Source organism: Cnephaeus nilssonii (assembly GCF_951640355.1).
Source record: "Cnephaeus nilssonii genome assembly, chromosome: 13".
In the NCBI taxonomy this organism is placed as follows: Eukaryota; Metazoa; Chordata; class Mammalia; order Chiroptera; family Vespertilionidae; genus Cnephaeus; species Cnephaeus nilssonii.
Genome location: NC_137084.1, coordinates 59,982,527 through 60,007,377, shown reverse-complemented (window position 1 = coordinate 60,007,377; position 24,851 = coordinate 59,982,527). Strand labels below are relative to the sequence as shown.

General features: G+C 37.1%; 1 protein-coding gene across 2 annotated transcripts in view; it reads left to right on the top strand.

Annotated features, from left to right (window-relative positions):
* The window catches only part of SLC36A4 (solute carrier family 36 member 4), a 45,964-nt gene that overhangs the window by 16,262 nt on the left and 4,851 nt on the right, over positions 1-24,851 (top strand). Inside the window, exons 7-10 of one of the 2 annotated variants that reach the window (XM_079787133.1) lie at positions 4,237-4,464; positions 6,504-6,602; positions 9,460-9,629; positions 14,613-14,782. In XM_079787133.1, the coding sequence (XP_079643259.1) occupies positions 4,237-4,464; positions 6,504-6,602; positions 9,460-9,629; positions 14,613-14,782 (667 nt within the window). The remainder of the gene's footprint in view (positions 1-4,236; positions 4,465-6,503; positions 6,603-9,459; positions 9,630-14,612; positions 14,783-24,851) is intronic. The other variant, XM_079787134.1, reaches the window with a different exon arrangement.

The following is a 24,851-nucleotide window of genomic DNA, read 5'->3' as shown; positions in this document are numbered from 1 at the left end:
AAATTATAATGTGACTGTTTTCTAAAGAATCCGTATGTATACATATAAGTATATTTGACTAATTTTTCTAAGTATAAAGAATACTTTATTTTATATTTAGACCAAGGATTGGCAAACTTTTCTGTAAAAGGCCAGATAATAAGTATTTTTAGTGTTGCTGGACATATGGCCTTTGTCTCAACTTAGCCGTAAACAGCAATACATAAGCAAAGAGATATGGCTGTATTTCAATAAAATTTTATTTGCAAAAATAGGCTGGATTTGGTGTTTGGGCCATAGTTTGCTAACACCACTGGCTTAGATTTCTAATATTGGAAAGGCTTATTGAATCAAACTCCCTTTTATAAATGAGAGAATTGATGCTTTCATTAGCATTACTTATTATAGATGATGTACTTTTAATTTTGCAAGTAGTTAATTTCACAAGTTGCATTTTTCTAGGACTACTAACTCAGTTGAGAAGCTGTTTATTGTCAAGAGCTGATAAGACATATCATCTTACCAATCATTTATGTAGAATACAATGGAAATGATGCCTTTCTAGGATTGTGCAACATGTAGTATACTGTATCTTTTTTATTATCTCCTAAGAGAGCAACCAAAAAGCTTGATTTGAATTTATGAATAATGAATAATGCTAATGATGCCTTATAATTTCATATTTATAAGCTATGACATATCATTTAATCTTTGCAACTACTCTGTAATGTAATGTAAGTACTATGCTTGTTTTATGAATGAGGAAACTGAGTCTTGCCATATGTGAGCAATGTGCCCTATAAATTAGGCAGAAACCTAAGTCTGACATAGCTGCCACCCAGCATATTCATTGCTCATCACTGGACAGAACCTTGTCTGATTTTAGTTGCATATGTGTGACCTAAAGAGTATATAAAGTACATAAAATGAATATCTGAAGCTTAGGATTGGTGACGTTCTCCTACAAAATACTATCAGTTGCTTCCAAAGGTAAATGGAAGAATTTAACGCATTTGCACATGTGCTAGAATACCAGGTAGAAAAGTGATTCTCTGGGAGGTAAGAAGAATGCCTGGTATGGATAGAAAGATGAAAGGCCTTGTGATAAATAAAGGGCAACATGGAAAAAGACATTCATTGAGACTTGAGAAAAATTGAAAGGAATGATGAACATGTCACCTCGGCAGAGCAGACAGATGGTCACTGAAACAGCAGCATCAGAGATTTCCACTCCAGAGGCGCGCTCTCACATTTGATAGCAGTCTCTGGTAGTTGGATCAAACCTTACCAACACACAGTTGATCAAATCTTACCAATTACTACTGTTACAGTTAAAGACGGTAAGATTATTACCGCCTTAATCTACATAAAATTGGAAGTGTAGTATTTCATCAAACTAAGGAAGTAAGGGCTTAGTTGCTATACAGATGTGTGAACCTCCTGCTCTGCAGCTGCCATATGGCTGTCTCATTACACCACCTTGGACAATTGGAGGGTGAAAAAGCCATAGTTTTCCCCATGATTTAGTCCATTGTAGTTATAGCTCCATTTGGTTCTTACTCTAAGATACTCTAGAACAGTGGTCGGCAAACTCATTAGTCAACAGAGCCAAATGTCAACAGTACAACGATTGAAATTTCTTTTGAGAGCCAAATTTTTTAAACTTAAACTTCTTCCAACACCACTTCTTCAAAATAGACTCGCACAGGCCGTGGTATTTTGTGGAAGATCCACACTCAAGGGGCCAAAGAGCCACATGTGGCTCGCGAGCCGCAATTTGCCTACCACAGCTCTAGAACATTTCAGAGGGATGAAATAGTATATATGGGCCTTGTGAGAAATGAAGAGTGGGGAAGGGATATTAAGAAAAAAAAAAAAAAAGATTTGGTATGGACTTTAGAGTCAAAAGATCTGAATTCAAATCTTTGCTCTCTCAGTTTTAACTCACTCATTGGGCAAGATCCCTTTATCCCTACTCAAGTCTCAGTTTCCTTGTTTGTAAAATGGGAATAGTGATAAAAGCTCCCCTTGTTCCCTTATTGTGAGGCTCAGCTGACAAAAGGGTTGTGAAAGCCTTTGTAAACTGTCAAGCAGCATACAAATGTAGGGTATTATGGCTTTGATTTTGATTTTAGCTTTGCTGAAAAACATAACCTGCCTTTGGAATTTTAACCATTAGATTACTGAATAATTGAAAAAAAGTTAATAAGTAGTGATTTTTAGTCAATTTGAGCTCTAACTGGAAACAACTGAATTTAGTAATTTTATTTTATAATATTTATTTCAGTGTTTTGCATTTTGGTAAACATGTGAGATCATAGGAAGTCCTATTAGATAGCCAATCTCTGTCTCTAGAGGGCACCAAAGGACTCAAATGTTTACCTGAATCTTGCTCTAGGTATGTATCTACACTTTTATTTTATTTTTTAATCCTGAAAATTTTTATAATCATTGTTCTGCAAAAGAATACTAAATTATGAGATATTTGTGATAGAATTAATTTCATATTCCCAAGCACCTCATGATTCAAAAAAAAAAACATTTTAAAAACTGGTTATGTAACTGCTTTTCTCTTGCCAGCTATCCTTGTTAGCACCTAACTTTGATCAATATCTAATCTGATTATTGGAGTTACTCCTTTGATGCAAAAGTTTTTGGCTCCAAATAATTTGGTTACTGAGAAAATTGAGTCAACAAATAAAATATCTTCTTAAGAGCCAAGTATTGTGAATTACCAGTTTAGCTTCTATTTCATATTATAGAAAATCAAATATAAAGTTTTGATGGCCACTTACAAGATTAATGTGAGCTATACATTTCTTAAATGGTGCATGGTGTAACCTGAGAGTTTGTTAGTCCAGTATGAGTAAGAAATTGCCTATATAATTTAAAACTAGTAGATATATTCCCTGCAGTTGAAGATGATTTGTACATTTTTAGGTGTTTATTGTGGATTATTAAGTATAAAATTAAAGTTAACACTTGAATTGTTAATCACATGAGAATTCTGTCCTGAACTTCTGATTTGTTGGCCTGTTAATACTTACTCTGTTTAGAGAGAGAGATGTTGGAGGGGAAGCCAGGTGGCTACTTAGGCAGGGCGGCGGTATTTCATCAGGTCAACATGTAGCTCTTACAAGCTAGATTCTGGAGTCTCAAGCCTAGGTTTGAATTCTCGAACCAACACTTACTGACTTGAAATTATGTAAGTTTTTTTTACCCTTCATAAACCTCAGTTTCCTCTACTATAAATAGAAATTAATACTACCACCCACCTCAGAGAGTTGTTTTGAGGATTGAATGAGATGCTGTATAGATACATAGAAAGTACTCTATTAAAAATACTATATTAGTATAGGATCTGGTTCTTGAAATTTTATGTATTCAGAAATTTGATAAGTTATGCTCAAAGGAGGATACAGTGTTGGGGGCAAATAGATTTTCACTGGTATTTAAATTATGGTAAGATCAGTCTCTGCTGTGAATTTTTAAAATTGTTTTTAAAGTTCTCTGTCATTTCATTACTATATTAGTGAGTTGGGTTATGTGATTAATTGAATCAGAGACACATTTTAATACATGGATCCTATAAAACATTGTTTTGAAAACTGAATACTAGTTTATAAAAGTGGCTGAATAAATTTTAAGGTAAAGTTGATTTATCTTAAAGAAGGTTTTTTCTTTAAGCAAAAATGTATCTACTGTCTAACATATGGCCATGCATGAATTTAGTGGATTCTTAATAAATACTTATTGATATGATGATAACGTAAAAACAACTGATTTTTACAACAGTTTTAAAGCTATGATTTCTAAATTTTATTTGGGCTACTGTACATTTCTAAGAGGCACTGGAGCTTTCTACTGTGAAGAAAGTAAGCTGAAGTAGCATGCCAGTGGCCATTCTAGACAAGTAAGCCTCCTCTTTTGATGGTCTCAGAGGCAGATTGAGCCTTTGCAGGATCATGAAGCATCATGGTTAGTCACAAAGCTTCAAAATGAGTTAGTAAATCTACCCTCATCATTTTATAGTCATTTTTCTGTTCACAGTATGGTAAAAATTATTTTGCAAAGAAGAGTGTCCTATTTTAATATCCTTAAATTTAATATATGTATTTCTGGGAAACTAGCATCTTAAAAGTAAATATGTAAAGGAATTTGTCACTGAGTGTATAGATCATAAGTTTCTTTTATGATTATAAGTTGATGGAAATTTTTTCCCACCCTCTTTTTTATTCTCTTAATAATCCTGTGTAGGTTCATGAAGGATTCCTGGAGAGTAAAGCGCTTGTTTTGAATAGCACCAATTCATCAAATCCATGTGAGAGAAGAAGTATTGACCTAAGGATATATATGCTTTGCTTTCTTCCATTTTTAATTCTCTTGGTCTTCATTCGTGAGCTGAAGAATCTGTTCATGCTCTCATTCCTTGCCAACATTTCCATGGCTGTCAGTCTTGTGATAATTTATCAATATGTTGTTAGGGTAAGTATAACAAGTTTTCACTGTCATGTGTTTCTTAATAAGTAAATTTTTGCTTACTTTGGAGGTAAAAGTAATGTGTGAAGACCCCTACTTCACATGTGGCACACAGGAGATAATCAGAACACTTTGCTTTCCTTTTAGAGGATACTGCTGATTGCACAAGTGTGTGACCTAGAGGTTTAAAGTACAGGCTTCATAGTTAGATCTGGTATTGAAGTTTGGTAACTGTGTTTCTGGGCTTTATGGTATTGCTTCCAAAGGTAGTAATACTCCCCTGTTAAAGTTGTGCGATTTAGGGTCACACCTTGGTATACTGCCTAAGAACTTGTTAGTGTTTTGTTTATTCCTTTAAGATTTGAACCAATCATAAGAGATAGGAGTATAGATATAGTTTTATAATTTCCTTTCGCTTCTGAACCTTTTATTTGCTGCTACCACTTCAGTCCACTGACACTGCTGTAACCTCTTTATTGGAACTACGCAGTAACCTCAACTGATTCCATTGTTCATAATCTGGGGATTCTTAACCCACTTTCCTTAAAATAATGTATTCAAGGGATTCTGTAAATTCCTTGAAATTATTTGTAAGACTTAATGAGTTTCTCGATGTTTCTCCTGGGCACCTATACAGCTTTCATCTCTCAGACAGGCCAAGGACTCAAGAAAGGTGGAGACTCTCTGTTCTTTCTTTCCTGGTCCAATCCATCTTGCGTATTGCTGCCAAAGCAGTTATTCTGAAATCTCCAGTAGCATTCATTATAGATTCTCTTATGATGGATGGATGTTTCACCCTCCCCCTGCCCCCTAAATTCCAAAACCTGTAGACTCTTTCTTTTAGCATGTACAAATGGAAGGGGACAGGCAGGAATAGCTCAAGACTTCCTGGAGTTCATGATCCTTAGCTGAACAAGGAAGAGTGAGTGGAGCAGAAAAGGAAGTTCCTTAAATAGAAGGAGCAGTGTGAGCATTGAATAACAGTTTAGTGTTATCAGATGATCCAAACACTTTAATACCCTTTTTATTCTGACCCTAGCTTATATTTTTAGTCCTGTATCACCGTTAATCACACAATTCTACCTAAGTTTCAAATGTTCTAGACCTCTCTACTTCCCAAATTACCTGTGTGCTCTCACACTTCAGTTTCTTAGTTCATTCTCTTTCCTTGGCCTTGAATTCCACTTGCAGTCAGATAAGGCAGAGAACACAGTTGGGACTAGGAGAGTAGGGACTAGGAGATTTGGGGTTGCTGGAAGAGGTACCCATTGTGGAGCCAGAGATCTTGAACAAGATGTGCAGTTTGTAAGTTTCAGATAGTGAGAGTCGGAACAAAGCTATGAGTCAGGACCCGGTAATCGCAGCCTGAGTCAAGGCATATGCACAAGTAATAAGCTGCTTATCAGCTGTCAGGTCAGAGACTAACACACTGAAAACGAGGGCCTGGGCTAGGGAGCAGCACAGCGTGATGAGGTAGAAAGTCAGAGTCTGGAGCCAGGGTCTTAGAGACTGAGCCATGAAAATAGAAAGAGAAGGAATTTTGTTGACCACCCGTAGTAGTTGATAACTGATTAAATGGCTCTCAGTCCCTGAGTATGCTTATATGTTTCCTGTTGTGGTAGGAGCCATACCCAGTGTGAACAGCCTGGGACTTGCAGATGGAAACAGGTAATAAGGAGTATTGAGCTCAGATGGAATGTGTGGGCATGAGGAAAACAACTGCTTTGGCAGTGAATTCTAACAGCTTGGCTACATTTAACAGAGGATGCTTAAAGTGCTTATTGAAAGAATTATTCATTTTGGTAATGCATACAGGGTGGGGCAAAAGTAGGTTTACATTTGTTCATATGGGAATAACACAATAATTAATAAATAGTAATACAAGAATAATATCTGTTTTGGGTACTCAAATTGTAAACCTACTTTTGCCCCACCCTGTACTTGCTGCTGTAAAGCTGGGAAGTGTGTGATTTTGCTCTTTCATTTAAAATTCTTTAAAGTAAGTACAGATGTAACTTGCCTTATTTTTTTCTTTCTTTCTCCAGAATATGCCAGATCCCCACAACCTTCCAATCGTGGCTGGTTGGAAAAAATACCCACTTTTTTTTGGTACTGCTGTATTTGCTTTTGAAGGCATAGGAGTGGTAAGGATTCAGTCTTTGTTATTTTTTACAATCTTAAATCAACACAAAGATTTATATAGTCTAAACTGCATTTAAAAATGTTTTTAATTTTTCTATTTTTCTAGAATATGATTTGCATTTCTTAGACATATCACTTAAACTCTAATTCTCTTTATCTTAATCTGTAACATGAGGATAGATGATTTTTAAAAATTTATTATGGAAAATTTCAAACCTATAGAAAATTTAGAGAATAACCTAGTTTAAAAAACCATTAACTTATGGCCAGTTTTATCTAAATTCCATCTATTCTACCAAGCCTGGGTTATATTCAAATTCCAAACATCATATTGTATAGACTAGATGACTTGAAGTGAATTGAAATGGTTAGTGTTACTCTTTCATAAGAAGAGTCAAATATAAATTCTCCCTTTAGATTTGTGCATATTATGTTTGGTTTGAAAAAATAATGTCATTATAAGGGTAATTCCAAGAGTTACAGGCATCCTGAGGATTTTAAGATCTTAAATATTTCCATTCAAGATTCTTCCAGTTTTTTAAAAGCCTGGAATTGTGTAGATTTGTGGAAAATAGAATATTGCTCTCTACTCCGTAGCTTACGTTTCATAGTCTGATGGTTTCTTATGGGAGCAAAACTACTTATAAACACCTGCTAATATGAAACACAGACAAAATAGATGTAAAAGACAATTTTACACCATTTCACTTGGGTTTCTGCTTTCTGAATTCTCCTATAGAGAATTCTCACAAGTTCTTGTAGCTCCACTTATCACTGTTACAGGCGGTCTCATTTAGATTTTCATGTCTGTCTTTACCTACTAAGCTTTCGTTAACTGTTGGATAATTACAGTTAAGTGGTGTGTTTTTTTTCCCTGACATCTCAAATTCAGCAACTCCAGATTTTGACAGATACTTTCTTATGCTTTACTTTTTCACTTCCCTATTTCTCTCGTTTTACTTTCAATAGCTGAAGCTTGAAACATTGGAATAATTCTTTTCCCTCTGTTACTGTTTTCCTCATTCCAGTCAGTAATTAAGGCATATCGATTCTTCTTCCATGCTTCCCCAAATCTATTCAGTGAGACTTTATGTAAAGCACCCACAATGCTGCTTGACACAGAGGGAGGCTTCCTAAATGCTAATTCTTCCCCTTCCCCTTTTCCAGCTTCACCGGCACTATTCTTGATGGTAGCCCCTTGTTTCGGGCCTGAATTATGTCCAGAGCACCCAAATTGTTCCCTGTTCTCTCTTCTGTTAACCAGTTAATATTTCCATATGGATCTGACTTTCTCACCTGAAAAGTGGAATAATATTAGAGTTACTATCGCACAGGGTTATTGTGAGGATAATGTGAGATGCTACATGCAAAGTCTTTAGAAAAATGTGTGACACACTGTAAGCTCTCAGTAAATAATTACTAGTATTGTTACTTACTGTCTTTTACTGTATGGTCAAATCATATGGCCAAAGTCTCTGAAGATTTGCCTAAAAACTTAACTTGGTAATTAGCCTTTTTTTCTTTTCCTTTACTTTTTTACATAATGAAAATTACTTATTCATCTCACTAAATTAACAGACAGTAGATACAGATGAAAAAATATAGAAGCAATTATAGACGTGTATACATGGGTTATTATATATATGTTTTCTAGCACTGTCTGCTGAGAGGCCACATAAGCGGTGATACCCCAGTAGCAATAAGCACACCGAGCACCCAGATCTTGATTTCTAAATACCATTCTCAACAAAAGAACCAAAGTTCCTTGGAGAAATGGCTGATTCTAGGATTGAAGCAAGGAAATTCAAGATGAGTCTGGAGCATCTTGTAGTGCCAGAAAGTATGGAAGTGCTCAAAAAAACAAAAGAATGGAGGCAGGTCAAAGGACACAGAAACCAACCTGATAGAATTTACAATGACCAAAGCTGGAACAATATGAGTAACAAAATAAATGTTTTGTATTCATACTCAAAGTATAAATAAATACATGAATCCATACTATTGTAAATTAAATAAGTACATAATTTAATCAAATAAGGGGGCTTTCCAAATAATTTTTGTAACTGCTCCCTCTCCAGGAGGTGTAGCTTAATCCCCCCTAGTCCCTGGAGTGTGGGCTGGCTGCCTTGAGTGACTTGTTTCCAAAGAACAGAGTAGGATGAGGGGGGGAAGAAAAGACCTTTACAAGCAGAGAAACCTGGCCAGCACTGCCTTAACCAAGTGATCAAAATTAACTTCACCAGTGATAACTCAGGTTGATTACAAGTGTGATGAGAAGGGCACTTCACCCCTATGATAACCTTTTCTAAAACCTAAAATCCCAGTGTAGTCAAACATCAGACCTAAATAGAGGGACATCATACTACGGTAAATACGTAGCTGACACTCCTCAGAACTATCAAGATAATGACGAATAGGAAAGACTGAGGAACTCTCCCAGACCCGAAGAGACCAAGGAGGCATGGTGACAGAATGCAGTGGAGGGTCGCTACCGGGATGGACCCTGGAACAGAAAAAGGACATGTGGAAAAATCTAGTGAAATCCAAATAAAGTTTGGAGTTTAATAGTAATGCACCAGTGCTGGTTCTCAGTTGTTAACAAATGTACTTTGGTTGTGTAAAATGTTAATAAGGGAAAGTGTTGAAATTATTATTTTTTTAAACAAACAGGTTTGTCTGCTAAGAGCTAATTTTAAATTTTTTAAAGAGTTTAAAAATCGGTAGTGATAAAATACTTCAATTATAAGTGTTTTAAAGGAAAAAGATTTTCAGATAAACTACAGAAAGATTAATTTGTATATATATGACAAGAAACTAGATTGTTTTAAATGATTTGTATTATTTGCACTCTCTTCTTAGGTCCTTCCACTTGAAAATCAAATGAGAGAATCAAAACGCTTCCCCCAAGCATTGAACATTGGTATGCTAATTGTTACAACTTTGTATGTAACATTAGCTACCTTAGGATATATGTGTTTTCAGGATGAAATCAAAGGCAGCATAACTTTAAATCTTCCTCAAGACGTATGGTAGGTAGCTATGAATATCTTAATCCTAATTTGTATATTATATAGATATAGTTTGCCAATATTTGATGATAAAGGTGAATTCTTGGATTTATATTTTAAACATGAATTTTTACTGATTTCTTTATAAAAATATTCTAGATTACACAAATAATTTTCAGAGGAGACCATCTTTGATTTTACAGGTCTTTGTGGGATTTTTAAAAAAGATAAAACATTGTAGGTTGTTCCAAATTAAGTAAAGTATAAGAGTAAAACATGAATTCTTTTAATATAGACACTTTAATAAAAAGTTTAACACCTATCCTTACTGCCAAAATATTCAAAACTCCAGTTCCTGATAAAATAATATAACCTGGCCCTAGCTGGTTTGGCTCAGTGGATAGAGTGTTGGCCTGCAGGCTGAAGGGTCCCAGGCTCAATTCCAGTCAAGGGCACATGCCCGGGTTTTGGGTTCGATCCCCAGTAGGACGACCAGACACTTAGCGTATTAGGCTTTTATTATATAGGATATTAAATTCAAAATAAAGGGTATCTACCAAATTCATTTATCTAGCACAGTGGTCGGCAAACTCATTAGTCAACAGAGCCAAATATCAACAGTACAACGATTGAAATTTCTTTTGAGAGCCAAATTTTTTAAACTTAAACTTCTTCTAATGCCACTTCTTCAAAATAGACTCGCCCAGGCCGGGGTATTTTGTGGAAGAGCCACACTCAAGGGGCCAAAGAGCCGCATGTGGCTCATGAGCCGCAGTTTGTCGACCACGGATCTAGCAGATACAGGGATTGGCAAAAGTAGGCTTATAGTTGTGAGTACATGAAACACAAGCTTATAGTTGTGAGTAGGCTTATAGTTGTGAGTGTATTTTTGTATTATTTATGATTGTATAATTATTGTATTAACTGTAAGCCTACTTTTGCCTACTACTCCTATATTTATTGTATGCCTTTTGTGTACTGGGTACTGTTACAGGCACTAGAGACACAGTGGTGAACAGATAAAAATCTCTTCCTCATAATGCTACATTCTAGTGAACATGCTACAAAATATAAGTGGTTCAAAGCATTCAATCTAGTGATGAATACTAGATAACCCTAGTTGTCTTATTTTTTAGCTGAGAATGAAATGAGGTTCTTGATAAGGATTGAAGCTAGTCCTCATAAAGGCTTCTTTTCTGCTTAACAGAGCTACTGGGAAACCCAAGATTCTTAATCTGTGTATCATGAAGGGTCTAAGAGGGACAGTGAATTATCAGGCTCTTTTCAGGGGTAGCTCCTGTATGCAGCCTTGAGAGAAAAAATCAGTCAACCACTTATTTCCTAGGTTAGCTTTAAAATTTTTTTAAAATATATTCATACCTGTGAATTAAGACTAAGTATTGATTTTTTTAACCAATGTGGGGAAAGAATAGAAGCATTGCCAGTTTTGAAATCTTGTGTTTTCAAAACTAATGCTTTTACTGGACAATATTTAGTTGTTCCCCCACCCCAAAATCTGATTTCATATATTGACTGAAAAACAATTATTTAAAAAATAGATTTCTGCTCTTTACTTGATATGAAGTCTTTTTGCTGCCAGCAATACAGATTTTGTTTTCAAGCAAGAATCATTTTATTTTTAAAAATATTTTTTATTGATTTTCAGAGAGTGAAGAAAGGAGAGGGAGAGGGAAAGAGAGAAACATCAGTGTGAGAGGGAAACATCGATTGGCTGTTTCCTGCACACCCCCTACTGGGGATCAAGCCTGCAACCTGGGCATGTGCCCTGACTAGGAATCAAACCAGCAACCTTTCGTTGCACAGGACGATGCCCAACCAACTGACCCACACTGGCCAAGGCCATTTTATTTTTTGAAGTATTTTATTTGTGATATTGAATGGATATAGTTTCTAAAAATTACCTGTTCATACCCATTTTTATTAATATTAATTTCATATTTAGTAAGTATCATTAAGTGCATTGGGGGTACAAAGAATAAAACGTAGTCTCTAACTTTCAAGAACTTTTAATGTACACTACACATTACTTACAAGTTGTTTAATGTTCTTATATGTTCTCAAATTCCTAATTTCAAGAACATTTTTTATCCTTTGTAGAGATGGTTTAATGGGTGTATTCTCATATGGACCCTTACCATAGATGCTCACTTAACACCAAAATGAAAACAAAATTTGAGTAGAGAAAAATAGTTAAGAGTGATTGAAAATATAGATGTCAAACATAAAAATTAGTGGGTTCTTGAAACAGAAAACAAGTAGAAGTGGAACAATTGATTCTAAAAGACTGAAGTGTTTTTCTTAAACACTCTTATTTCTATGTTACTGTTCTTTGGTTGATGATGTGCTAGTACACCCACTTTCAAAAGAGCCAAACAATTTTATTTTCCCATTTTTATTCTGTACAACACCAAAATTATAGTAGTTGCATATAATTAATACTATTAAATGGTATTCATAATAACCAGATTCTTAGCCTGTACAACTTATTATATATCAGTAGAAAAGTAATTATACTTATATGCATAATGATGTATTGTAAAATAATCGTTAACCATATTTTAAAAATATGTAAGTTAAAAGATAATTAGAAAAAAAGGAGTGTTCTAATAAACTAATAAGAACATTCAATTTTCACCATTACATTTCAGAGCATATGAAGCAGGCATCTTTCGTTTATTTCACTAATTTGACCATTTTGTATGTAAACTTTAAGTCTCAAGCTGAGAAATATATCTGAGGTCATTTTAAAGTTAAGGATTTATTGTTACCAGCCTTAAGGAGTTCCTTCTTTCCTTAACTATGCTGTTTGCAGTGTTTTCACATCTATTTCTGCTCAGCTTTTTTCCCTTCCTCTTGATGAATACGTTTTAGGGGGAGACTTAGTGAAGTCTTTCTTGCTTGGCCACAGTTGAGAGAACTATTTATAATCTTGACTGCTCTGAATGTTAGACATCAGAAATAAGCTGAAAGCCTAATTAATGTTGAGGCTTTATTCACCAACAGTGGAATATTTTATATTCCTTAAAAATGAATGCTTTTTCCTAAGAAAGAAATATAGTACTCTTTCCCATGCATAGGCCTCCTAGGGGGGAAAGTGGAAGTCTTAAGTGGAAGATTGTGGTGTTAGTGACATTTCTGCTGAAAGAGGACAAACGTCAGTTACTACCCCCAGTGCTGTCCCTCATTCGATCCAATCTCCTCTCTACTTTCTTTCTTAAAAATAAGAGCAATTGGGTTTTTCTTTTGATTGTTATAAAATATCCAGAATTTCAAAAAATAAAACACATAATTTTATTACTTATAACCCAAGAGAGTAGGTTCTACAGTGATCCTCTAAGTCCTACGATTCTATGTATTCTTTATCATTATCAACATTTAAAATAATCTCTGCCCGATAAAATGAATTTTTCCAATTTATTAAGACATGCATGCTGAGTATTGACAGGAGGCTATCTACAATATAGAAATCTAAAGATGTTGATAAAACTAAACATTGCTGTGCTCTTTTGAAGCACTGGGCATAAAAACATGTTTACATGTTTACTTGGATAAAACAATAACCCAACTCAAGTTTATTTCCCTTATTAATGCAACTTTAAAATAGGTAAAACTCCTATATAATCTGGAGAAGTTTGCAAGTTGAAACCATTTAGATGGCCTCTTTTATGACTTAAGAATGATAACATTTCTGCAACCAATGACATACCTACCAAAATTTTCAAGCAAGGAGAACTCAGAGTTCAATCTGAAGTTTTTCCTCTATATATAAATGTCTGAGATATCAAAGACATACAATATGGTCAATTTTTTAAAAGAAAGTTGTAAAAACATTAGCTCTTCCTGGGGCTCAGCCTAACCTTCAGAGCCATGGCTTAGCCCCGTGGTCAGCAAACTGCGGCTCGCGAGCCACATGTGGCTCTTTGGCCCCTTGAGGGTGGCTCTTCCACAAAATACCACGGCCTGGGCGAGTCTATTTTGAAGAAGTGGTGTTAGAAGAAGTTTAAGTTTAAAAAATTTGGCTCTCAAAAGAAATTTCAATCGTTGTACTGTTGATATTTGGCTCTGTTGACTAATGAGTTTGCCGACCACTGGCAGTATTTCACAGATCTTCACATGCCACTGTTTCGTAGGCTTGTCAGAATGAATTGTCCACCTATTGTCTAGAAATTGAGAGATCAGCTGGCCTTTTTTTTTTTTTTTTTTATCCTCACCCTAGGATATATTTTCTTACTTATTTTAGAGGGACGGAGAGAGAAAGAGAAAGATCGATTTGAGAGAGAAACATTGATTAGTTGCCTCCCATTTGCACTCCAACTGGGAATCTAACCCACATCCTTTCGAGGAATGGGATGATACTCCAACTGAGCTACATCAGCCAGTCAGTGGACCTTTTTTTTTTTTTTTTAATAATAAGCATTTAATTAGTAATATACTGGCCTTAGTTTGTGTTGGATTTCTTGTCTATCTTAACATTAAAAATAAAGAAAGCTAGATTCATACTAAGATAACAATGTGAATGAACCTCAAAGGCATTTTGCTAAGTGAAATAAGCTAGACAGAGAAAGACAAATACTGCATGGCATTACTTATATGTGAAGTCTAAAAAAAATGTCCAATTCATATGAGAGTGGATTGGTTCCCAGGGGCTGGTGGAAAGAAGAAAGCTCAGTAAAACCTTTAGTTTTAAGATGAATAAGGTCTGAGGATTTACTGTATAACATAGTGACAGTAGTTGATAATACTGAATTGTGTGATTGAAATTTGCCAAGAGAGTAGAACCAAAGTGTTATAAATAAATAAAGTAAATATGTGAGGTGATGGGTCTGTTAATTAACTTGCTTGTGGGTATCTTTTCACTATGTATATGCATCTCAAATTACCACGTTGCAAACTTTAAATATATTACAGTTTTATTTTTTAGGCTGTACCTCAATAAAGCTGGGGAAAAAAAGAATGACTAAATTTTGAATTTTTTTTTACCAGGTTATATCAGTCAGTGAAAATTCTATATTCTTTCGGCATCTTTGTGACATATTCCATTCAGTTCTACGTTCCAGCAGAGATCATTATCCCTGTGATCACATCCAAATTTCAGTCTAAGTGGAAGCAAATCTGTGAATTTGTGATAAGATCCATCTTGGTTAGTATCACTTGTAAGTATCACTACATATTTACATCATAACAATTTTTCATTGTTGAATTTCATATACTGAAGCACCTTCAAGTATATTTTCAAATATTTTTGAACAATTTTATTCACCTAGCTGGGATACTTGTTGGTTTAAAATTTTATCATCTATATATACCGTATTTTCCGGCGTATTAGATGACTTTTTAACCCAGGAAAATCTTCTCAAAAGTTGGGGGTCGTCTTATACGCCGGATGTCATCTTATAGGGCGAGTATATCCCAAACTCTATATTTTAACTGGAAAAGTTGGGGGTCGTTTTATACGCCCAGTCGTCTTATACGCCGGAAAATACGGTATATATAAAAATAGAGAAATATGCTAATTAACCAGGACGCTGTAATGGATCGACCGGACAGGAGGAGGTTGTGTGCGCAGTGTCGGAGGCAGGGTGGCAGGGGCCTCGGAGGCAGGGTGGCAGGGGCCTCCGAGCACCTGCGCTGGGGGAGGGCCTGATCAGCAGCGGCTGTGGCGGCTTCAAGGGCCAGAGAGCGAGGCAGGACCAGACAGGCAGCGGCTGCTGTGGGGCCTGGGGAGCGAGGCAGGGCCAGATTGGCGACTCGAGGGTGGGCAGCGCCTCACGATTTCGAATCGCGCACTGGGCTCCTAGTTCTACTATGTAAGAAAAACACAACCAGATACTATCATACTTAGAAGAACTAGTCAAAGTATTATTTTGAAAATGACATCAGTGATGATTAAAATATAAGTACCGTATTTTCCGGCGTATAAGACGACCCCCAACTTTTCCAGTTAACATATAGAGTTTGGGATATACCCGCCCTATAAGATGACACCCGGTGTATAAGATGACCCCCGACTTTTGAGAAGATTTTCCTGGGTTAAAAAGTCGTCTTATACACCGGAAAATACGGTATATTTAAATCAAATGCATAAGGGATCCCTTATATTGTTGATATACATTTTACTATGGTTCTAGTTTTCCTCAGGTTTTTTCCCTGCTAACTTTTATATATTGAACAGTTAAACTCTCCATGACTATTTATGGGAATGGGCTTTGTTTTGATCTTTAATAATTTCAATGGGTTATTTTACTTATTATTTGAGTGTACATAATGTGTTATCAAGATTTTGCATTGGAAAATGCTTTTACAAATATTCATAAAGGAGACTTATGACAGGGAGTTTGGTATAGTGGAGCGTGTGAGTTGTGGAGTCACACTAACCTGATGGTTCAAACTCAGGCCTACCACTTCCCTGCTGGTGTCTTCAGGGAAGTTGCAGACCACCTTTGGGCTCCCCTTTCCTCAACTGTGGCATTTTTGTAGAGTTTAAAAATATTAACAAAATAGCTAGAAGTTATTATTGTCACTATTATTATAACTACAAATAGAAGGATAACTAACACCGAACTATTGAATGGGATTGCCTAGAATGATACCAAGGACCAGGCTACTCGTGTTCTGGGGGAACAAGCAGCTTTGGAAATTCTGTGGAAGATATTGGTAACCATGTTGGCCATTCAAGGTTAGAGGGTGATAGAGCTTAAAATTTTGGGCAACTCTGTAAATTGCATTGAGCAGTTTGGGGTGGAGCTTAGGCCTAGATGTAAAGAATTAGATGTATTACATCAGTGATGGTGAACCTATGACACGCGTGTCAGCACTGACACGCGTAGCCATTTCTGATGACACGCGGCCGCTGAGGCGGCCGCATGCCGAGGATGAAACATTTGCTGCTCCTGAGGATAAAACATTTGCGAAATAATGTTTTTTCCTCAAAGTGACACACTACCCAAGTTATGCTCTGTTTTTTGGCGAAGTTTGACACACCAAGCTCAAAAGGTTGCCCATCACTGTATTACATTTTGTCTGAAGGAAAACCAAAGCTGGTTAAAGTAGATAAAACTTATTTTCAAAGCAATCATTTATTGTTATTATTAGCATACAATATTAGTTTCAGGTGTACAGCTTAGTGATTCCACATTTATATATCTTATGTGCCACCTGTTAGTAACCATCTCTCACCATGCAAATTTATCACATTATTATTGACTATATTCCCCCTCACCTTTTCACCCACTCTACAGCCCCCACCCCCGACAACCATCAGTTTGTTCTTTCTTTTCATCTGTTTTTGTTTTTCAAAAATTCCACATATAAGTGAAATCATGTGGTATTTGTCTTTCTCTTTCTGACTTACTTCACTTAGCATAATACCCTCTAGGTCCACCCATGTTGTTGCAAGTAACAGGGTTCCTTTTTAGGTCCACCCATGTTGTTGCAAGTAACAGGGTTCCTTTTTTTTTTTTTTTTATTGATAGGTACTATTCCATTGTATATATACCACATCTTCATTATCCTTTCATCTGTCAATGGACACCTTGATTGCTTCTATATATCATCTATTGTAAATAATGCTGCAGTAAATATAGTAGAGCATGTATCTTTTCTAATTAGTATTTTCATTTAAAAAAAATAAATACTCCAATATGGAATTGCTAGGTTGTATGGTAGTTCTATTTTAGTTTTTTGAGGAATCTCCATACTGTTTTCCATAGTGGCTACTCCAATTTCTGGACTCACCAATGGTGCACAAGAGTTCTTTTTTCTCCACATCCTCACCAACACTTATTTGTTGACTTTCTGATAATAGCCATTCTGACTGGTGTGGTGTCTCATTGTGTTTTTCATTTGCATTTCTCTGATGATTAGTGACATTCAGTACCTTTCATATGTCTGCTGGCTATCTGTATATCTTCTTTGGAGAAATGTCTCTTCATATTCTCTGCCCGTTTTTAATTGGATTATTCATTTTTGTTGTTGTTATCGAGTTGTGTGAGTTCCTTATATATTTTGGATATATCAAACTCTTATCCTATATATCATCTGCAAATGTATTCTCCCATTCAGTAAATTGTCTTTTTGTTTTATTAGTTTCCTTTGCTGTGCGGAAGCTTTTTAATTTGATGAAGTACCATGTTTATTTTTACTTTTGTTTACCTTGCTTATCTCCAAAAATATATTACTAAGACTGGTATCAAATAGTTTGCTACCTATGGTTTCTTCTGGGAATTTTATGGTTTTTAGGTCTTACATTTAAGCCCTTAACCCATTTTGAGTTTTATTTTTGTATATGGTATAAAAGAGTAGTCTAGTACTCCCAACAACCTTGTTGACAAGACTATCATTTCTCTATTATAAATTCTTCCTTTTCTCTTGTAGATTGACCATATAAGTGAGGGTTTATGGGTTCTCTTTTTTGTCCCATTCATCTGTGTGTGGGGTTTTGTGCCATACTATTTTGATTATTATAAGTTTACTAGAGGCCTGGTGCATGAATTCCTGCACAGGTGGGGTCTGGCCAGCTTGCCCCAATTGGGCCAGGCTGGCCAGGGGGAGGGGCTGCAGGTGGTTGGCCGGCCAGCCCCACCCCATGGTCAAACTTGTGGTTGAGGGGACAATTTGCATATTAGCTTTTTATTATATAAGATAGTATAGTTTGACATCAGGGTGTGTGATATCTCCAACTTTGTTCCTCTTTCTCAAGAATGCTTTGGCTATTTATGTTTTTTTGTGTGTGTGTGATTCCATATAAATTTTAGTATTATTTGTTCTAGTTCTGAGAAGAATGGCATTGGTATTTTGATAGAAATTGCATTAAATCTGTAGATTGCTCAGTTAAATTTATTCATTTATTTTCTTTTTTGTTGTAACTATACATGGGATTTTATCAATTTTTCCTTCTGATGTTATTAGTATACTAGAGGGTCCCTAGGCCTGGCTGGCAATCAGGGCTGATTGGGGCCTGCAGGCTGCCAGTTGGGGCCTTCCTTTGTTCTGCACCGCCCTCTGGTGGTCAGTGCACACCATAGGGAGCAATTGAACTCCTGGTTTCCCGGTTGAACTCCCGAGGGGACACTTTGCATGTTAGCCTTTTATATAGATAGATAGAAACACAACTGATTTGTGTAAATTAATTTTGTATCCTGTTACTATACTCAATTCATTTATTAATTCTATTAATTTTTTGGTGGATTCTGTAGGTTTTCTGTATAGAATATCATGTCATTTGCAAATAGTGACAGTTTTACCTCTTCGTTTACAATTTGGATGCCTTTTATTTCTTTACCTTGTATGATGACTGTGGCTAGGACTTCTAGTACTATCCTATCTAATAAAGAGGGAATATGCTAATTGATCATCACTCCATCACAAAGATGGCTGCACCCACAGCTGAGGCCAACGTCCCATAAGGAGCCTTAACGAGCAATCAGCAGAGACCTGAGGCTACGGCCTCCCCTGTCCCCGTGGGGCTTGACAGGGGACCTCAGGCTGTGTCCCCCACCCAGCAGGGCTTGATAGGGGACCTCAGGCCGTGCCCCCACCCAGCAGAGATTGACAGGGGACCTCAAGGTGCGCTTCCCGTCCTGGTGCTGGGCTAGGGTACCTCAGGCTGCTTCTCCCCCCCCCCCCCCCCCAGCGCCAGGCCGGGGAACCTTAGGCCGTGCCCCCCGACCAGGTGGGGCTTGACAGGGGACCTCAGGCCATGCTTCCCACCCAGCAGGGCTTGACGGGGGACCTCAAGGTGCACTTCCCATCCTGGTGCTGGGCTAGGGGACCTCAGGCTGCTCCCCCAGCCCCAGCACCAGGCCAGAGGACCTGAGGCTGCGCCTCCCTGCCTGGCTGGGCTTGACGGAGGACCTCAAGGCACGCCCCCTGCCCCGGTCTGGGCTGGGGGACCTCAGGCCACACCCTGTCCTGGTGCCGGGCCAGGGGACCTGAGGCTACTCCCCCTGCCTGGCAGGGCTTGACAAGGTTGGGACTGGCCGGGTCTGGATCTAGCCCAGTGGGGGCGGGGGGCAGCCAGGTCTGGGTCTCACACGATTTTGAGGTGCATGTGGGTGGGCGGGGACTTGACTCTGGGTCCCATGGTGAGCCCCAGACTCTGACAGGAGGAAGGTTTTCATATACATTTTACTGATTTTCTTTCATCTCTGACACTTCTATTATAGAGAAAGGGCAAGTAGCAATATTAAATTATTTCCTCTAATTAATCCCCTTTTAATGTGTACGAATTTCGTGCACTGGGTCACTCGTATTGAATAATAGTGGTGAGAGTGAGTATCCTTATCTGTTTCTGATCTTGGAGGAAACACTTTCAGCTTTTCATCATTTAGTATAATTTTAACTGTGGGCTTATCATATATAGCCTTTATCATGTTGAGGTAAGTTCCTTTTATGCCCACTTTGTTGAGAGTATTTATCATAAATGGATGTTGAGTTTTGTCATATGCCTTTTCTGCATCCGAGATGATATAATTTTTATTTTTGGTTTTTGATGTGATGTATAACATTGTTTGGAGGATACTGAATCATCCTTTCATTCCCTGGTATAAATTACACTTGATCATGGTGCATAGTCCTTTTAATGTATTGTTGAACTTGGTTTACTAGTATTTTATTGAGAATTTTTGCATCTATATTCTCATGGTTATTCACCTGTAATTCTCTTTTTATTCGTATCTTTGTCTGGTTTTGATATCATGGTAAAAGCTGCCCTCATAGAATGAGTTTGGAAGCAGTTCTTCCTCTTTAAATTTCTTTGAATAGTTTGAGAAGGATAGGTATTAATTATTCTTTAAATGTTTGGTAGAATTCACCTGGGCTTTTGTTTGTTGGAAGTTTTTTTATGACTACTTCAACTTCATTGCCAGTGATCAGCCTGTTCATATTTTCTATTTCTTTCTGGTTTAGTCTTAGAAGTTTGTATATTTCTAGAAATGTATCCATTTCTTCTAGATTGTACAGTTTGTTGGCATGTAATTGTTCATGGTATTCTTTAATGATCCTTTGTTTTCTGTGTTGTCTGTTGCAGTCTCTCCCTCTTTCATTTCAGATTTTATTTGGGCTCTCTTTTTTCCTTGATGAGTTTGGCTAGATATTTGTTAATTTTACTTATCCTTTTAAAGAACCAGCTATGAATTTCATTGTTCTTTTCTAATTTTTTGGTCTGTATTTCATTTATTTCCACTCTGATCTGTGTTTTCTTCCTCCTACTTACTTTGGGTTTTCTTTATTATTCTCTTTCTAGCTCCTTTAGATATAAAAGTAAATTGCTTATTTGAGAATTTTCCTGTTTCTTGAGGAAGGCCTGTTTAGCTATGAATTTCCCTTTTAGAACTGCTTTTGCTGCATCCCATACATTTTGGAAGGTTGTGTTTTCATTTGTCTCAAGGTAGTTTTTTGTTGTTGTTGTTAATTCTCACCTAGGGATATTTTCCCATTGATTTTCAGAAAGGGCAGGGGGGTGGGTTTAGAGACAGAGAGAGAAACATCTGTGTGAGACATATCAATTGGTTGCCTGCCTCCTGAAGCATCCCAACCAGGGCTGGGGATTCAGCCTGCAACTGAGGTATGTGCCCCTTGACTGGAAGTGAACCCAGGACACTTCAGTCTGTGGGCTAATGCTCTATCCACTGAGCCAAACTGGCTAGGGCTCAAGGTAGTTTTTAATTTCCTGTTTCATTTTTGTCTTTGACCCATTGGTTATTTATTAGCATGTTATTTAAATTTCATGTATTTATGTTTTATCCAGTTTTCTTCCTTTAGTTGATATCTAGTTTTATATACCATTTGGGTCAGAAAAGGTGCTTGATAATGATTTCAGTGATCTTGAATTTATTGAGGCTTGTTTTGTGGCCTAATATGTGGTCTCTCCTGGAAAATGTTCCATATGTACTGGAGAAAAACATGTATTCTGCCATTTGGGGGTGAAATGTTCTAGAAATGTCTATTAAGTCACTCTAGTCTAATGTGACTAATTTAAGGCCATTATTTCCTACTAATTTTCTGTCTTGATGATCTATCCATTAAAGTAAGTGGGGTATTAAAGCCCCCAACTATTATTTTATTACTGTTAATTTCTGGCTTTTCGTCCATTAATATGTTTTATATTCTTGGGTGTGTCTATGTTGTGTGCATAAATATTTACAATTGTTATATGCTCTTCTTGGATAGACCCCTTTAACATTATGTAATATTCTTCTTTGTCTCTTTTTAATCCTTTGTTTTAAAGTCTATTTTATCTGATATGTGTATTGCTACGCCAGATCTCTTTGATTTCTATTTGCAGGGAATATCTTTTTTCATACCTTCATATTCAGTTGGTGTGTCTTTTGATCTAAAGCGAATCTTCTGTAGGCAGCATATAGATGGGTCTTGTTTTTTATTCATTCTGCCATGCTATGTCTTTTGATGGGAGCATTTAGTCCATTTACATTTAAAATAATTATCAAGAGGTATGTGCTTATTGCCAATTTGTTCATTGTTTTTAATTTTTTTCTATTTCTGTTGATTTCTTTTGGTATGCCAGTTTTCTTTAATTAGTGTTTTGTTTGGGTTTCTTTTTATTTTTGGTTACCATATATCCATCTATATCTACAGCAGTCTATTTTAAGATCACATGTGTTTAACCTTTTGCACTCGGATGTCGAGTGTGACTCGACACGGTTAGCATCAGTAGCAGCTCTTTTTATACTCTTTGAATGTATCAATAATTTGAAATATAAAAAAATCCAAATAAATAAGTTTGAAAAGAAACTCCAGTTTTTTATTCTACTGCCACGCTTTGTAAAACCTGGGGTATTTAAAAAATTAAATCCCGAGTAGAATAAAGGAATCGAGAAAAAAGCAAGCGAGTGCAAAGGGTTAAGTTCAAACACATTCTAAAAGTACTACATTTTTACCCCTCCACACACACACACTTATGAATGTCATGTTTTATATCTTTTTGCTTTGTACATTCCCTATTTTTTGTAATTGTTTGCTAGTTTTATCTTTTTAAGTGATGGATTCACTGTTTATTATATATTTGCCTTTACCAGTGGTTTTTTCCTCCCTGTATTTTCTATTTTCTTTTCTGCATAAAGAGGATCCCTTACCACTTCTTGTGAAGCCGTTTTAGTGGTGGTGAACTTCTTTCATTTTTGCTTGTCTGGGAAGCTCTTTATCTCTCCTTGGGTTCTGAATAATAACTTTGCAGAGAGTATAGTAGTCTAGATTGTAGGCTCCTTTTTATCAGTCCTTTAAATATTTCCTGCCACTCCCTTCTGGTCTGTAACATTGCTGCCGAGAAATCAGCTGAGTGCCTTATGAGGATTTCCCTTGTATGAAACTTCCTGTTTCTTTCCTGCTGCCTTAAAGATTGTCTCTTTATCCTTAACTTTTGCCATTTTAATTATAATACGTCTTGGCGGGGTTCATCTTGTTTGGGACTCCCTGTGCTTCGAGGACTTTGATGTCCCTTTCCTTCCTCAGATTAGAAAACTTTCAGCCATTATTTCTTTAATATACTTGCTGCCTCTTTCTCCTTTTTTGGGAATCGCTATGTTTGAGTGCTTGATGTTGTGCCAGAGATCCTTCTCATTTTTAAAAATTCTTTTTCATTTTGCTGATTGGGTGTTTTCCACTACTTTTCCAGATCACTAACCTGTTCTTCTGTGTTAACTAACCTGTTGTTCCTTTTAAGTTTTTGTATTCTTCATCTCTGTTTGGTTCTTTATTTTCTAACTCTTTGTTGAAGTTCTCTGAGTTCCTCTATTGTACTCTCAACTTTGTTGATCATCCTATGACTGTTTAAATTTTTTATCTGGCCAATTATTTATGTTTCAGTTTATCTCCAGGTTTTATTATTCATTTGGGGCATATTCTTCTGTTTCCCCATTTTGTTTGACCTTTGGTGTTTGTTCCTATGAGTTAGATGAGATCGCTCTCTCTCCCAATCTTGAAAAAATGGTCTTGTTTAAAAGTGGCCTCTGTGTAGACTCTGGGGTTGGGAGTGGTGGTTTCTGGGATGCTGTCTGGCCTGAAGTTGCAATTTCCAGGTGGTGTAGCCTGGTGTGTATGAGCTTTCCTGCTATGCCAGGTGGGGCAGTCCTATGGGTTTGTGCTACAGAACCCTGCTGATTCTGCTTCTGATCTAGGTAGAGCATCCTGGTGTTGGGGGGGCTGAGGCAAGCCCTGTTGTTTTGATTGACTGCTGCTGGTCTGGGTTGGGAGCCCTGTGTAGGCCTGAGGTGCAGCAGAACTCTCCCTCTTACTGGGGGGGTTGGTGAGTAGGTACTTTCTGCTATTCATGCAAGGCTCACCCTATTGTTTTGATCGACTGTCATGAGAGCCTGGTCAGAGATAGAACACCCTGTAAACACGATCACCACAGCACCAATTTCCCTCTCTCTAGACACAGCTACCCAGGATGCATGAGCTAGGGCTTTCGTGGTTCTGCTTTTGCTCCTAGTGAGGCAGCCCAGGGGGTGCTTGCAGCTGTGGCCTGGTAAAGGGGAACCTCTGCACCCTGTTGATTATAGCTCCAGATGTGTGTGTGTGTGGCGGGGGGGGGGGGGGGGGATGAGGGTAGGAGGGGCTGTGCACACCTACTGTGGCTCATTCTTGTTTCCTGCTGGAGTTAGCTCCAGGAGGGCTGGCTGGAGATGTGTTACTGCAGCCTTGAAGGTCAGCCAGAGCACCTAGTTAAGCTCCTATTGAGCTATCCAAGTGCAAAGGGTATGTAAACAATGGTGCTTACAAGTTCCTTCATTCCTGATGGGTTCCCTCAGATTTCTGGTGGGCTCCCACAGTTCCTTACTCTTCTTTATGTAGTCTTTCTCTCCTTTGTTGTTCAGTTGTCTCTCAGAAGGAATTTCTCTAAATACAAGTGCACATTCAGGCATTTGGTGTCTTCATGGGAGGGGGCAAACTCCATGTCCTTTTCACCCCCATTTTGGACCCGCCTCCTACAATTATTAAAACCAAGAAATTAACATTAATACAACACTACTAATTAACCTGTAGACCTTATTCTCATTTTGCCAGTTTTGTCTCTAATATCCTTTTCTGATCCAGGAACCAGTGCAACATCCCACTTGATTTAGTTGTCATGTCTACTTAGTTTCCTCTAGTCTTGACAGTTTTTGTCTCCGTTTGAAATGTCAGTAATTCTGTAGAATTTCCTTCAGTTTAGATTTGTATGATGCTTTATGATTAGGTTGAAGTTAAGCATTTTTAACAAGAATT